Genomic DNA, 17,025 nt, shown 5'->3' on the forward strand with positions numbered 1-17,025 from the left:
ATATTATAAGCTTGCCTGAAATGGTTGGTTTTCAGAGAACGCTTAAAGGTTTGTAGACCAGAAGAAAGTCTTATTGTGTGAGGGAAGGAATTCCATACATTGGGTGCAGCCCGGAAAAAAGTCCGGTGAATGGGAGAATATAATGAGAGTGGAAGAGAAACACAAATCTTGTGCAGAGCGGAGGTGTCGAGTTGGGAGGTATTTTGAGACAAGTGAGGAGATGTATGTTGGCGCAACTTTGTTGATGGCCTTGTATGTTAGTAGAAGTATTTTATATTGGATTCTGTAATAAACAGGCACCCAATGTAAAAACTGAGAGAGCAATGCAGCAGTGGAAGAATGACTTGCAAGGCAAATTGGCTACTGCATGCAAAATATATTTTAGATGTGAAAGTCTGAGATCAGTATGGATGGTATTTCAATAGTCAATGCGAAAGATGATGAGTGCATAAATTAAAGTTTTCTTCAGTGTCTTGTGTGAGATATTTCTGTATTCTGGAAATGTTTTTTTTTTTTCTTTTTAGATGTATGCAACTTGATTTAGCTATTGATTGGATGTGGGGAACAAAGGGCAGTTCTGAGCGAAGAATCACACCAAGGCATCAAAGTTTTTGAGGAAGGATTCATTGACATGTCAACAGAAATAGAAATGCCAGGTAGTTAATTTCTTTGAGGTAGTGGAGATATTAGTACCTCTGTTCTAAGATAAGATGGAAGGAAGACAGTCAGTAATGTGGGCCAACAAATATGATGAGAGATGCGGAGAGGATAAATTTGGGTATCATCTGCATAGAGATGATAATGACATCCAAAGCTTATTGGTTTTCCAGGAGAAGTGGTATAGATAGAGAAGAGCAGGGGGACCTTGCAGAACTCTGGTACTGCAGGCGTAAAATTATTATCCCACCAGGCTTCATTGATGGCCAGAGGCACTTTCGTCTCCTTAAAGGAAAATGGGTTATGCAAAACTAGGAGGTTTTAAAATATTAACTTGAAGGTTATCAAAGATACACACGCGTGAGGTGTAGCTCCATTGTCCTTGTTCAGAAGGACCGACAGAACCATTCATTTCTGCATGGATTTACGTAAAGTAAAAGGCATCTCTCAGTTTTGCCTGTTGATGAGCTCTTCGACAATCTTGGACCTGTCTGGTATATTTACACCTCAGATCTTACGAAGACAGCTCCAGATGACCAAGGAATCAAAGCCACAAATTGCAATGCCTTGTGGACTTCATGATGGTCAAGCTTCCATCCAGACACTCGTGGACCAGGTACTACGACCGCTGAAGTATTATACGGCGCCATTCCTGGGTGATATAGTTGTTTACGGTAAAAGCTGGAAAGCTCATATAAATAGTCCTTAGTCCTTATGTCTCTTTGTGCTGCTGGCTTAAAAGACAATCTCAAGTATGTCTTAGGAAACCAAATATTTGGGGCATGTGGTAGGAAATGGTTGCTTGAATCCGTTCGTGAACCGCAGTCCATGCTTTGAATGAAGCCTTGCCGGATATTGCAAAATTTTGTTCTCTGGTCGCTTCCTTAATAGAGTTATTGAATAATCTCGGCATATTGTCTGTTGGGCTCTAGAATGTCAGATGGAATGTGAAAAAAAATTTGAATATGCTTAACAAGGGCCCTGATTTCATCTGACCATGTGTCCTGCAGACCAATGCTTCCGCCAACTTTGTAAAGTTTGAAGTAAAAACTTTGAGGGGATAGAGCACCCAGTTTTGTACGTATGTGGACACTCTGTTCTCGTGAATTAGTCACAGTGGATAATGAGGGCCTTGCTGTAAAATGTAGTTTGTGGATGTTACCAACCATGTTGCCTTGAGGTTATTACACTTGGTGAAAGATGCTAATCCTCGGTTGACCAGGTGGTAGCTGGTCAACCAAGACTTTTTTTCTGTGTCTTTCATTGGGTTTGGAAACCCTACCTGGCCTGGTGTGTGTAAAAGTGTAGTCACTGCATTGGTCTAATATGACAGAGGCTTGCTACGGCCCGCTGCAGAGTTGTAGGATGTGTAATAGTTCAGCAACCAGCTACACCATCTAGATGCTATGTAAAAAAGGAAATAAAAAATAAATAAAGCATAGCATCTCTTGTGATGTCCCTTAAAACTTGGTAAAGATACATAGATAGCAACTTCTGATTCACCACCTATTCCAATAATCCAGCACCCCCACCTGCACCTAAATATGTCACCTCAACAACCTCGACCCAATCCTCTTTTAGACTCACTTGGACCTCTTCTGTCTCCTATTTCTATCATGTCCTGCCCTAATGCTGCAATCTCTTTCTACAACACTACACTCACTGCAGCCCTAGATGAGGCAGCTCCAACCATCGCACACTGGCGTACCCAGCCCTGGCAGTCCAGACATCTGCTAAGTGCCGTACAACTGAGTGCCAATGGAGAAATTTTTGCTCCAACTCTTACTTCCTCCTCTATAAATGTATCCTATCTATACCACCCTCTCTCGCTAAGCAAACGGTCCCTAATATCCAAACCGGTTGACTGACCCCCATCACCTATTTTTCATCATCAACTCGCTTCTCTGCCCACTGTCACTGCTCAAGACTTCACTACATACTTCAAAGGCAAAACGGAGACGATCCATCAGAAATATCTCCCTGCCTGATCCATCACCTCACACCCACCTTCTCATCCACTCACCTACCCACCCTCTTTTTCCCCTGTTACTGAAGATGAGGTCTCCAGAGGTCTTCACGCTCCTCTTTGTCTTCCTCCTCGACCTCGTTTTCTCCCAACTCCTCCACTCCTTCCCAATGCTTGCCTGCACCTTGTTCACTTCACAATCTCTTAACTCTACCTCTTTCTCCAACTACCACACCATCTCTCTCTTTCCTCCCCTTTGCTTCCTCCTTGACACCCTTTACTCCATTGGTTTATCCAGTACTGATCTAGCCTGGTCCACCCCACTTGTGGATCTCTCACTCCAGGTCCCACAAGCTGCTATTGTCTCAGCATTGCTCTAGACTGTAAGCTCTCTGGAGCAGGGCCGTCTCTTCCCTGTGTCACATCTGTACCTCCTTCAACGTTCTATTTAGACTACTTGTCTTGTTTTTCTAAGATTTGCATTTTCGTTGACTTGTAAATCTCTGTCAGGTACTGTAGAGACTTTTGGCGCTTGCAAATAAATGATGATGATAATAGAACAGCAAAGAAAGTAGGCTTATGCACAGAAAGTCTATATTTAAACTTGTACATTTGTCATTGTGTATGATTTGTTTCTTAATATCTGAAGATATTGCCGATGTCAGAATAGCACCAGTTTTGACAGAGAAGGTGAGTATTTATTGTGTCTCAATCATGTCACTGGTTCCTTCTGGCTGCCTCCTCATAAACCCAAAAAAATGGCAGATTCACCCAGGTAGGGTGTGCTTTGAGACTTCACTGACTGGCTCCTGAATTCTGTATCGTTTTGTCCACTCATGTAGAATTTATGGCAATGTGTGGAAAGCAACTGGCTCACATGTAGGCAGTAAGTCAAAATTACCTTTCATTACTCTTTTTTTAGGAAGCTGAGTGTAAAAGCTATATCCAATCCCCAGTACTTGGACAATGTGGGCAATCCTATGGTGAATGGCCTGTACGACCTGTCTCTGGGCCCTGCGGACAACAAGGAAGTGTGTGCCACTTGTGCCCAGGATTTCCACAACTGCCCCGGACACCTTGGGCATATCGAGCTGCCACTGGTTGTTTACAATCCCCTGCTGTTTGATGTAGGTATCGTGGTGTGTAACTCTGTCATGTGTAACAAAGCTTTGTATCCACAATGTGTTATTGGTTATACAGATTTGGGTTGAGATTCACCAAACCGTCTAAAAAAAGGAAGAGTAGAAGTGTTGCCCTTAGCAACCAGTTTCTAGCTGTCGTGTTCTAGAGTGTACTAGATGAATGATTGCTGGAATCTGATTGGTTGCTATGGGCAGCACCTTCCATTCACTTTTACTTTTTAGAAGCTTTAGTAAATCTACCGCTTGGAAGGGAAAGCAGCCAATCAATGCACTAGGAAGTAATAAGATCAGTCTCCTCTCAGTGACTAACTTATAGCTGCTCTTGTGTGAAATCTGACAAAATGGATGTTTCCATTGTGAACACTTTAGCATGAAAATTAGTTTGCACCCTTTAGTAGTAATAAAGTTGCGACAAAATTATTATGTCATTATTTTACACTACACAATATCTATTTATTTGTTATATCTATTTATTTGTTATTGATGTGGTGTCCATATTAGGATATATTTTATCATTAACTCCTCCAAATATTTCAAAACAATATCTGTGAATCCGTGTCTCTGTAGTAATGTGTTGTCTACAACCTCGATAGGCATTTTGATGTTGAATATACTTATATATATTTTTGTGTGGTTTAGTATAATAATTGTTATCAGAGATGACATCACAAGTACCGGTATATCATACAAATAAATATACAAGATCTAGTGTATAGGAATCCTGTCCTAGCATAGTTCACAGGTTATATAGTACAATAAATATATAGTTTCAGTTGAAGGGTTCTACATCACCACTCAAAGTGGGTTTTGGTAATTTTCTTTAGGCTTTTGGGACATTATTGACTTGTGTTGGATTCCAGACATCTTCCCTTATACACTTTTGTGATATATACGTATTCTATCCCATTTCTTTGTTGTTTAGAAGCTGTATCTCCTGGTGCGAGGCTCCTGCTTCCACTGTCAACTCCTGACCTGTCCTCGGTCTGTCATCCATCTGCTACTCAACCAGCTGAAGATACTAGACCATGGAGCCCTGAAAGAGGTTTATGAACTTGAGGCTGTTCTTAGCCGGGTGAGTACCGTCTGTGTTAAATCAAACCAAACAATGGTCATTGTCTATGTATCATCACCATCATCGTCGGTATTTATTTAGCGCCACTAATTCTGCAGCATGGTACAGAGAATATTTGTCCTTCACATCATTCCCTGTCCCATTGGAGCTTACAGTAGCCAATTAACTGACCAGTATGATTTTAATTCTTTGTTGGATGGTGTCATTCATTTACCATATATGGTGAATTCAGTAATTTCCATGGTTTCCAATGGTATATTTAGAAAAAAATATATACTTACATTTTGGCTGTCAGAAGGAACTACAACTCTCTAAAAATAGTGTACCTTTCAGAAATACACATTGCGTCCATCTCACCAATGTGAATAGTGTTCAGTCCCATCCCATAGATGTCCCAGTTGTTATCTAGATGCTATTACTGTCACTTTTGCTACTGTGTAAAGTTACATGATTAATCTGCTAGTTAAAATATTGACTATCGGTACAAAAACAAAACTATTTTCAATGTTTGGCAAAGCTGTTCACTTCTGTGTTGTTAATTGATGCACCAGTTCATTAGAGCAGTAGCAGGAGAGTGGGTCTAGCGTGTAGCATGCATGTGGACTTAGCGTGTAGCATGCATGTGGACTTAGCGTGTAGCATGCATGTGGACTTGGCATGTAGCATGCATGTGGACTTAGCGTGTAGCATGCATTCAAACTTTTAAAGACTACACTTTTAATGCTGCATTTGTTCGATAATGGGGAACTTTATTTAAAATTCTCCTTTTAACCTTTTTTCATTGTTGACGTTATGACTTTTGACAACAACGTCCATAGCAGATTTTCCTAACTAAGTCGCATTGATTCAGCTACTTACTGTTCATTTTATTTTACCTCAAGTTCTTAGAAATAGATTCCACTGCTAGTGGCAACGAAATTCAAGATGAATTGGAAAGGTACACCAGAGAAGTGCTTAAAGGTCACCCGAAGACGCCGGAGGGATCATGTGTAAGTGTGTCGTTGCTTGGCTTGTTGTTTACTGATCTGTAACGCTACTGATCTCACCTTCCTGCCCCTCCTGCCTGCTACTGGATGCTCCAGCAGCGCTTTCCTTTTGGTAAGATTGTGTTTGTTTTTTAAATGCCCCCCCCCCCCTTTTTTTTTTTTACCTCACTGAAAAATGCAGCATGTAGTTCCATTAAATGCTCCCCAACGTGTCCGCCACTCAGTGTGAAAGGAGCAAAGACACCATACGATTCTAGTTTTCATCTGTTATTTTTTCCTGTATGTGGCTGTGCCCAGACCAGTGTAAACGGAGGTCTCTTTTTCACATTACTCAGCGTGTAAACTGAAATCTAGTCTCTTCTGTATCTATGAGTCCTCTACAAGCATATAGCCCCATAAACACAATTAAATATTTCAGTGGCATTCGTTGCGATATAATGAACGTTTTAAGACCGTTCTGATTTCCTGTAAATGTGACTATTTTCTCAGGTGAAGAATATCTGCGTGGCCAGAAATAAGCTGATCGGGGACTTCTGGAAGACGCACATGAAATCTCAGAAATGTCCTAGTTGCAGGTGGGTTATATTATCGCTAATGCGGAATGTCACCCTAACCTATCAATATCCTGCTGCTCCTTTAGTCCTGGCCAAAGTGATCTACTACTGACAGATTGTGATGTTCAGTGCTCTTCACAGTGTTCAGGAGATTCCATATTAATGTGCACGTCTTATGTCTGTCCTACTGTTGGGCAGCCTCAGTAAAACACTGAAAACAGATGTCTAAGGTGCACAATATACAAATAGGCTGCTCTAAAGGAGGATAGACTTCTGGCAGCCCTGGTGGGAGGTAGTATTATTATTATTATCGTTTATTTGTAAGGCGCCACAAGATTTCCGCAGCTGCGTACACAATACAAGACATTAGACCATACAGGGTAGAACAGAACAATAAACGAGTATTACCAAGACTCCCGGGGCTCCAGGCATAGCAATTATAATGAGGCTGGAGCAGAAGAATAGGTATGGAGACAGGAGGGAAGAGGGCCCTGCTTGTAAGAGCTCACATCCTAAGGGAGGGGAAACAGCCGGCAGACACATAGGGAAGCCAGGGGATCAAGTGCAGGAGGAGCGTGAAGTGACAGGGATGAGAGAGGGGAAAGGAACGACTATGGAGAGAGGGTTAGGAGGATGGCTGATAGGCTTTAAGGAAGAGGTGAGTTTTGAGTGCCCGTTTGAAGGAGCACAGATTAGGGGACAGTTGGATGGAACGTGGGAGGTCGTTCCAGTAGAGGGGGGCAGCTTGGGAACAATCTTGGATTCAGGAATGTGAAGAAGTAATCAGGGTAGAGGAGAGGCGATGGTCATTGGCTGAGCTCAGGGAGCAGGAGGGAGTGTGAATGGAGAGGAGGTTGGAGATGTATGGGGCAGTGGAGTGGGAGAGGGCCTTGTAGATGACAGTGAGGAGTTTGAAAAAGGTTCTGTAGGGGACGGGGAGCCAGTGTAAAGCAAGACAGAGAGGGGAGGCAGAGGAGGAGCGGCGTGGAAGGAAGATGAGTCTGGCAGCCGTGTTAAGTATAGAACGAAGGGGGTCAAGGTGATAGTGGGGAACACCGGTGAGGAGAAGGTTACAGTAATCAAGGTGGGAAATCTGGATAAGTGACAATACTCACAGTCTGTTCTGCTCTGATGAAGGATGCATTTCCAACATGCTAAGCTTTCCAACATTCATAAGCTTCACAACCTTTAGATAAAAGATTTTTTTTCCCCTACAAACCATAACACAAGTAACAGTGATCTGTTTATCTAGTTGCTGCAGGTAGTTCTGCTGTTTCCACTGCAATGAAATCTGATGTACATTTTCATTCTGTGCTGCTTTTTCATTACTTATCATAGTTTCTGAGGAGGACAGAATATAGAGCTTCACAATGTCTGCTCCTCAGGTCATTTTCCATGGCATGACCGTTAACATAGACCTAGTAACTTGTGCCAGACTGGTAATTCTGAAAGCAGCCAGCAGGGGGCATGTGGAATTCACAACGTTTACAATATGTATGCTAGCAGAAGTGAAGTTGATTTTGCTATAATTTTTTGTCACTTTGATATATTGTCACTTAGAGCACCACGGTCTGTAGTGAGAAAGGAACACAACAGCAAGCTGACCATAATAGTGGCATCCAAACCAAAACAGAAGGATCAGGATGAGACATCTGGCGTTTCAGAAAGTGAGTTTCTCTTTCCTACCATTGGGGGGCACTGCGAGACATTGGGTTATAGTAGGTTGGTTTGGAGATTAGGCACTTATCAACTTCTTTGTTCATCACACTCCTCCCCCTACTATGCCCCTCCTCTCCAGCTCAGACCTAGGCGTTGGGTCATGTAGGTATAGGCTCCTGCATATACTTGTGTTCATTTTAGGTTAACTCTCATTATGACAATAAATGATGCATCTGGTGAACACTGACATTTCACATTGGATAATGAGTCGCACCATGGGCTAGATTTACTAAGCTGTGGGTTTAAAAAAGTGGGGATGATGCCTATAGCAACCAATCAGATTCTAGCTGTCATTTTGTTGAAAGCACTAAATAAATAAATAAATGAAAGATAGAATCTGATTGGTTGCTATAGGCAACATCCCCACTTTTTCAATCCCGCAGCTTAGTAAATCTAGCCCCATGTGTCTTTATATTGACTACAGGTGTACAGAACCTTTCCAACATGTCCGTGTTCTATGTTCTGTAAAGTGTGTAATGAATTTTCCTCACCAATTGAGCTTTGTGCACTCCACTGTCTCATGTAGCACTGCCCTGCTTGTTTCTGTCTGGAAGCATCCCACATTTCCATGTAATTAACTGATAATTGCTGTACTACAGTGTGAACAGCAAAAATACATTCTGTTTGTCAGAGCAGTGTGTGGTTAATGAGTTATTTCCACCTTCAGATAACTTGAATCTATTAGCTTGTGGCTGCCACCTTGCAACTTTTACAAATTAATTTGCTGTATTTTTCTCGTGTGGTTTCTAAGCCATCTATTTATATTAATAGAAACCATGCGTTGCTGTACTCTCTCCAAAAAATAAATTCCAGTAAGGTACATCCACTTCAGCCGACTGATGTGCAAACCTTCTTTAAATATGCCGGGTGTTTGGATACTGCTTGAAATCACGACATTGCTCCCTTGTTACTTTCGACCAGTCATTTTATCTTATTATTCGATTGTAAGCTCAGATCGATAGCAGAAATATACCTGAACACAGTTCTGTGGACTGTATTGTATAAACACTTCTGTCTCTGAGATAGAGGTTGGCAGATGTATTTTAGTTATTACATAGCTGTCAATCTCGGTATATTAAATTACAATAAACAGGGAATCTCACCCTTGAGCACTATCTGTTTCCTTTTTTAGAGGCTGAAAGCGCGGATTTGACTAAACGAGGCTACCTGACGCCATCCAATACAAAGGAACACATAGAGGCACTCTGGGAAAACGAAGGTAATGCTATCCATCTATCGGGGTCAGCGGGTGGGGTTGGATACGCTTGATCGATTCGGAAAAATACGACATCGACAAGCCCTCCAACTAAAATCCGAATTTCTGCCAAACCGATCTGACTTACCTTGACGCCGACACTGGAGATCTCCGATTGGCTCACCATGCTGACAGCAAGTTATCCCGATTGGAGAAATGTTCGCCACTGGAGCTTGACGTCATCGCGAAGTCTGTCAATTGACATTTAAAGCGAAGTGTTTAAACGCTTAACCTTAGGGGTCCCCACATTGCCGCTTTAAATTTGTATTGACAGACGTAGCAATGACGTCAAGCTGCAGTGGCGAATATGCCTCCAATCGGGATAAGTTGCTGTCAGCATGGTGAGCCAATCAGAGATCTCCAGCGTCGGCGTCAAGGTAAGTCAGATCGGTTTGGCAGAAATTCGGATTTTAGTTGGAGGGCTTGTCGATGTCAGATTGGTGGTAATCGTGAAAACGATTACCACCGAGCGGGTGGAGGAGGAACAGTGCGGGATAAGTATAATGATGGGAATAGGCGCAATACTAGATCAACCAATCCTAAATCAGCTTTCATGAATCTGGTGTAAGAGTTTGCGTTGAATGCAGATCTGAGGATTTGCGTTGGGTTGCGCATGTTTGGACTTGTAGGGGGTTAATAAATAAGCCTAATCTGCTGTTTAGGGGGGGTGACTTCCCATTTGTATCGTGAATATGTTCTCCTTACAGACGTTACAATGATGTACAAAGACTAGAGCTATACCCATTATATATGCTTAGTCACCTTTTGATTATTGAGTAAATATTACAGGTGTATCTCTTTTTGTTGTGCTTTGGAATTTATTTACCTTATTACATCAATCCTGGGTGACACTTTTTTATTTTCATTTTTAAAATGGGATCTGACCTTGTATGTCATGTTTAGCTTGTAGCTTTTGTTGATAATCAGTGATATAACGGAGGCCTTGTGCCAAATCACCGGCTTCCTTTGAGGTTCTATGAAAAAATAAAATGTAATGGGGTATTTCCTGCCCGTCCATCACGAGCGGTAAGTGGCCTGTCTGATGGGGTGAGCCACTGCCCAGACAGCTGCCGATATAGGAGAAAAGCATAGCACATCAGTTGTTCCCTTCCTATCTATACAGAACGTTTGTTACCTAGGAGACAGAAAGTCTTATAGCTTAGAAAAAGGATTTTGCACATCCCCTCTTCATGCCTACTTCAGAGCTATCAGAATAGAAAAGATTAAAGGATATCTCCACCTGAATAGGAAAAGTCACAGTGGAAGGGCTTGACACCCAGCCAGCTTGGTTCACATAGGCTGAGCTTAAAGACTGGAATGGAGTGTTGTGTGTGACACTGTGACCCATTGGGGACCCTGGTGGCTCCAGCGAATAAAGGGTTGGCCGGTCAGTAGGCGTCCATTCGTTTTTTTTTATTGTTTCCCTGGATTCCTCCCAAAACTAAAATTCTGCGTCCCAATATTTTTAACTCTGTAATACAAATCTTTGGATCGCCTTTACTTGCTGTTTAAATGGAATGGAATGGTTTCAGCACTAACGTTTTATTTGTTGTTGAAGCACAGTCCCCGTTTTTCTCAGTGTTCTAGCCGGTGAACATTGCAGCCCTGTGCTGGACGTAGATTATTTAATATTGATATAAAATAAACTTCACCTTCTATTTTAATGAATAATGTCTCATAGCGTACTGTCATTTTATGTATGTTTTATATATCTCTCCAGGTTTTTTCCTGAAATGCCTTTTTACTGGAATGGAGATCGGCAAGAAATTTTCTCCAGACAAATTCTTCCTCGACCTTGTGGTGGTCCCTCCGGCTCGGTAATTGTGAACTGCCGCGGTGTGATAGACACTAGTGCTGGCCTTACACCCACTGATGCCACAGCTCAGGCCATGTGACTGGATCGGTGCCCCATTTGGCTATCCTTGTGGTTGGCCGACTTGCACAGGTCTAGCTGTACGGTACGGCATTTGGGCTAAGTGGCTGTACCACATGCTTATTGTGGTCAGCTGAAGACCAGATGGAGGCAAATAGAGGGCATTTGTCACCATTCAGAATTATCATTGTCTTGTTATCTTATCACTTTCATTGACTTTAATATTTCTGCCCTATGTTTTTTTATTTACCCATTTAATGTTCTATATTTTTAGTGCAGCCGATACACGTGCCATTTCTATGTTTGTAATATCGATCGACCTGCTATCCATATAGCGCAGTCAAAATGCAACTGTCATTTGACATGTAATCTCCAGTATTTGCCCCTTGGCAAGGATACCGGGCTCTCTTTTTGTGGTTACAAGTACTTCTTGCAGAGAATAATTGACGGTATAATGTCGGCTTTCACTGATGAGCCCTAATGAGGTTGAAACCGTTGCAGAGAAGCTGAAACACTTAGTATTTCTGTCAACTTGTATAAAATCCCACTCTTCATAAAACTGCCTCCCCCCGCATGTAACTAATGCCTCCAATAACCTGGACTCTCCTGTTTTACATAGTTACCGACCTGTCAACCGCCTGGGGGATCAGGTGTTCACCAACGGCCAGACTGTTAATCTGCAGTCTGTGCTGAAAGATGTATCGGTGGTACAGAAGCTGCTGGCAGTCATGGCTGAGGAGCAGATGAAGATTCCACTTGTCGAGGAGACCGAGACGAGCCTGGTAAGATGTGATAAGTTTCAGGAAGCAGAGAATCTAAGCTTATTCCGCTACTCGTATGTCCAGGGGGTTACCTGGATCTCCTGCCTTTAGTGTAATATTTTATTTTAAGTTTATAATAGTCACATGTTATTGAGCACTTCATACTGTTACTTGTTTCAAAGATGAAAAATAACCTAAAGGCACTAAAAATGTAAAAATTAAGTTAGGTGAAATCATTGTAACTTGTAAGAAGACAATACTAGGGCTACCAATCACTGCAACAGAAACAGTGGAAAGATACAGACGGGGATCCCAATACTAGTCCAAAAACTAAAATATTTGTTAGCTCAGCACTGTTCAAATAAAACCAACTTTATTACAAACGAAACAGTAATACATAAAATACATAGTTAATCATTGATTACACTTAAAACTTTGCACGACCCTCATTGCCTGTTTACTCTTAAGTTTACATCGGTGCAGAAGATAGTGTTACTGCCCATTTAGGCATTGTGGATTAGTAACAGGATGATACGACGCAGTAGGTGAAATGCGCCGGTACATAGTCAGATCTTCTTTTCTTCATTCTCTGTACCTCCTGGTTGTGTTTTGTTTCAGGAACAGGCTGAGCCCTTGCAAATTATCGATCGCTCCTTCTTGTCCATGCTGACTGGGACGTCATTCACCGACAAACTGTACAACTCCTGGGTTCGGCTTCAGTCTCATGTGAACATTGTGTTTGATAGTGACATGGACAAACTGATGACTGATAAGTACCCTGGCATTCGACAGGTTTGTACTGTCTGACAGTCTGCCCTATATCATATACAGCTGATTTGTCTTATTGTGTGGTATCAAATGTAATATAGCTGCATTGTACAGCCTATTATCCTGTTCTTTCTATTACCAGTAGCATTTTACACTGTTTTATCTGTACATTGTTGCTGCAGGTGAAACACTTTACTCATCCTCCCTACAGTGAGACATCACCAACTCACTCACCAAGACGGCTAAGGACAGTGTCCTAATAGCCCCATATCTTTAGGACTGTGTCCTAATGGGATCTAATACCGGTCAAAAAGTGGGACTTCAGTAATCTGAGCTGCTGTGACATCACTGGCCCTGCCCCCGTATGAGTCGGACAATCCGCACACTGCATTTCTGCAAAGCAAGTCTGCAAGGCTGTCAGTCATTGTCTGCCTGTTTAGATAGAGAAGCACATTCCTCTTAAAATGCAGCAGAGGAATGAGAGAGAGCATGAGGGATTTTTTAAGAACTATAGAAATACACTAGTTAAATGATGTACATTATTCTGCTCAGTGATGCACAGTGTGTGTGTATATATGTATGTATGTATATACATATATTATTATTGCAAGAGAGTGGCTTTGTGTGCTCTCAATCTTTATATGTAACATTTCAGAGGAGGGTGAATTGCACTGTCTTCCCCATCCTTCAATGTTACAGCAGCTCTGTTTACGCATTGAAAACGTACTCATTACACACTTCATATTTCTGTGAAAATCTGTCTAACATCCAAAGACACTGGTCTAGGTTAGAAATAGTGGCCTGTTAGCAACAATGCACGAAGCTGAATACTACTCTGACATCCTATAACTATTTAAGTGCTTAAACATGGCATAAAAATAGACAGAAATGGAGCAATGCAAACGTCTTTGCTTTCAGCGTATGTTATCGTTCTCTCTGTGAGACATCGTCCTGACAAATTACAGTCTTGGGTTTATTTATCACTTGCACATGTATTCAGAATTATTTGGCTTTCTGGGCTGAGTTCCACTGTAACACAAGGCAGAATTTCTAGATCTATTGTAGCATTTGCTCTAGATCGCTTCAATGCAAAAGTTGAACGTAGTGGTTCTTACTCCTTTAGTGAATACTTGTAACATTGCACTGATTTTATTACTTTGAACAATTATACTTATTTGTGCTGTCACTGCGTAATAAAAGAATACATGTTTGTGCTTTTTAACGTAGATTCTGGAGAAGAAAGGAGGTCTGTTTCGGAAACACATGATGGGCAAGCGGGTGGATTATGCCGCTCGTTCTGTCATCTGCCCGGACATGTACATCAGTACCAATGAGATTGGAATTCCTATGGTATGTTCCCGGATTCCGCACAGGTTAATTATTTATTAAAAGCTCCCCGCACTCTTAAACTTTTGGTTTTCCTATTCACTATTGAAGATGTGACAATTTGGTTTTAGTTTACAGTGGCATTAATATAGCTCAGATGTTCCCTATTATATCTCGTGTCATACATGCTGCTAAAATATTAATTTGCGTGTTTTCCGTAAGGTATTTGCTACCAAGCTGACCTATCCACAGCCCGTCACGACCTGGAACGTGCAGGAATTGAGGCAAGCCGTTATCAATGGACCCAACGCCCACCCTGGAGCCTGTATTGTGGTGAACGAAGACGGGTCTCGCACAATATTGAGCGCCTCTAGTCTTGTACAGCGGGAGGCCATCGCAAAGCAGCTGCTCACTCCGTCCACTGGCACACAGAGATTGTCAGCCAAAATTGTGGGTGTCATTAGAGTTGTTCTATATTGTTCTAGATAACCCCTGTAGACTTTGTATACTACTTATTGATTATCTGTGGCTTTTATTCTCTTATACGTTTCATATAAACACTGTTAGTATATACCCTAAGACCTCTCGTAGCCTGAAGACCAATCACGAGCTACATAGAGGTATTGTAGCTTGTCATTGGTCCTCCTGTTCACACACCTCCATCCACGCCATTTAATGCTGGTTACCAGAATTAATTTTCCTGTCCTGTATTACAGAGCCCCTGGTAAAAACGGCTGCATGTAGCAGAACCTGGGACTCGGGTTAGGGTGCTGGGCCAACTTAACGTAATATTTTCCTAGGTGAATGCCCACTTATATGTTTTATCTCCCTTCACTCTTAAATCATTTTTAAACCTGAGTATGTAGAAGTCAATGTACATTTAGAAGAGGCTGCACCTGCACAATATATCCATACTATAGACCTTGGCTGCACAAGCTCCGAGCACCACTGCCTGGTAAAGTTCATTAAGGGAAGATCCTGGGGAAACTTCTTATCAAAACTGGGTAGAGGCTCCCAGAGAAGGGCGTCCAAGGACTGATAGTGGATCACATTGCCCTGATCTATATCACAGTCACCTGATACTACATGACTTTAATGCTTTGATTGGTACTGGCAATGGCATGCTTACCAGACTAATATCTTGTGTAAACTTTGCTCTCTAGCTATAATGATGTTCTCTTTCTGTGATTTTCAGCCTGATGTTAATTACTTTGTTAACCCAAGTGTGGGTAAAGGTGGATAGATAGATAGATAGATAGATAGATAGATAGATAGATAGATAGATGTAAAAGGTAGAATATAATTCAGTAATTCATTGTTTGCTTTTTGGAAGACACACATCTTTTTTTGTTTTTGATTAGAGCCAACATGATGTGATTTCCATTTGCATCGTGTTAGTACACCAAGTCATTTTAACGGCAAGTCATGAAACTCTTCGGAACAGTTGAATTGTTGTTAATGGTTTATGATGATTGTTGGAGATTACACGGCTTGGTCATCTATGTTCTGCTTCTCTATGTACCTGCAGGTGTATCGTCATGTGAAGAATGGCGACGTCCTCCTCCTAAACCGCCAGCCTACCCTGCACAGGCCGTCCATCCAAGCTCACAAGGCGCGGATCCTCCCTGGGGAGAAGGTGCTGAGGCTGCACTACGCCAACTGCAAGGCCTATAACGCGGACTTTGACGGAGATGAAATGAACGCTCATTTCCCACAGAGCGAGCTAGGCAGGGCTGAGGCCTACACCATAGCGTGTACTGATGAACAGTACTTGGTGCCTAAGGTACTCTCTCACAGCACATTGGTAGTATTCGCCCAACTGTTAGTGGACAGACTAAAGAGCTTTGCAGTGTCAGGGCTGCGATTATTACGCGGTATGAAAGCTGGATGTTAAGTTGGATCAGCCCCCAAAAAAATCTGCCGTCAGGCTTTCATTTTAGAGCAGATGTAGTGAGTTAGTTCTAATGATCTATTCACACCAATGATGGAAAGCAGACCTGTAATCTAAATTAACATAAGCTAAAGATTTTCAGAGTTGTCTTGGAAAGAGAAGGAAAAAAAAAAACTCTTCTAGAGTTGGTGGTTTTCTGGATTTTTGTTCTTCTGCTCCTTTTCGTAATGCTGATATATTCTATTTACGTCTTTCTATAAGGATGGGACGCCCTTAGCCGGCCTGATTCAAGATCACATGGTGTCCGGAGCGAGTATGACTATCCGCGGCTGTTTCTTTACCAGAGAACAATACATGGAACTGGTATACAGAGGGCTGACCGATAAGCAAGGCCGCGTAAAAACCCTGCCACCAGCTGTTATGAAGCCTCGCAGACTATGGACAGGAAAACAGGTAATATAAATAATTGATTGTGCGAGGACCACAATGGGGGTAACATAGGCCCTCCAGCTGCTGCTGGACTGGCCCAGGGTGGCTTGCTATAGGGTGGAAGAATCTGTTTATAACTATATAATATTGCATTTTTACAAGTAGGACCTTAGTTGGCAAAAGTTACACTTGTTTAGTTGTTCTGTAACTATGAATTCCCTCATTTTACAGCATTACGACATATGTAGTGCTTACATTAGTATAAGATCAATTTAAATTATAATTGCTTTTGTGCTCTGGATCTTTACATTATATTATTTCTAGTGATCTCCACCAGGGGGCGCATTAACCACGTGGTGTTACGCTGCAGGTGCTTCAAAAGGAAGCTTGTGGCTGTCCAGCTGCTGTGGAGCTATAAATCCACCAGGGGGAGCATCGGTTGCAGCGTGTTTAAACATTATTCTTCGTTCACACTGCTGCCCCAGCAATAACCCGGGTTTTAAGGGCAGTATAGAATCTGACCGTCCCTTCTTGCACATGTACACATGTTTATGTATTCTGAAAGACGCAGCAGTTGTACATTTTAATCTATATGTGGGCAGGCTAATCTATGCATAGCCCAGTAA

At 42.0% G+C, this 17,025-nt stretch overlaps 1 protein-coding gene across 1 annotated transcript in view; it reads left to right on the top strand.

Annotated features, from left to right (window-relative positions):
* The window catches only part of POLR1A (RNA polymerase I subunit A), an 85,517-nt gene that overhangs the window by 1,936 nt on the left and 66,556 nt on the right, over nucleotides 1-17,025 (top strand). The window contains exons 2-14 of the mRNA XM_075210270.1: nucleotides 3,546-3,750; nucleotides 4,688-4,837; nucleotides 5,719-5,826; nucleotides 6,313-6,398; nucleotides 7,938-8,044; nucleotides 9,229-9,315; nucleotides 11,072-11,168; nucleotides 11,844-12,006; nucleotides 12,604-12,777; nucleotides 13,981-14,103; nucleotides 14,302-14,529; nucleotides 15,608-15,862; nucleotides 16,232-16,423. Coding sequence (XP_075066371.1) covers nucleotides 3,546-3,750; nucleotides 4,688-4,837; nucleotides 5,719-5,826; nucleotides 6,313-6,398; nucleotides 7,938-8,044; nucleotides 9,229-9,315; nucleotides 11,072-11,168; nucleotides 11,844-12,006; nucleotides 12,604-12,777; nucleotides 13,981-14,103; nucleotides 14,302-14,529; nucleotides 15,608-15,862; nucleotides 16,232-16,423 — 1,975 coding nt within the window. The remainder of the gene's footprint in view (nucleotides 1-3,545; nucleotides 3,751-4,687; nucleotides 4,838-5,718; nucleotides 5,827-6,312; nucleotides 6,399-7,937; nucleotides 8,045-9,228; nucleotides 9,316-11,071; nucleotides 11,169-11,843; nucleotides 12,007-12,603; nucleotides 12,778-13,980; nucleotides 14,104-14,301; nucleotides 14,530-15,607; nucleotides 15,863-16,231; nucleotides 16,424-17,025) is intronic.

Source organism: Mixophyes fleayi, chromosome 1 (genome assembly GCF_038048845.1).
Source record: "Mixophyes fleayi isolate aMixFle1 chromosome 1, aMixFle1.hap1, whole genome shotgun sequence".
Lineage (NCBI taxonomy): Eukaryota > Metazoa > Chordata > Amphibia > Anura > Limnodynastidae > Mixophyes > Mixophyes fleayi.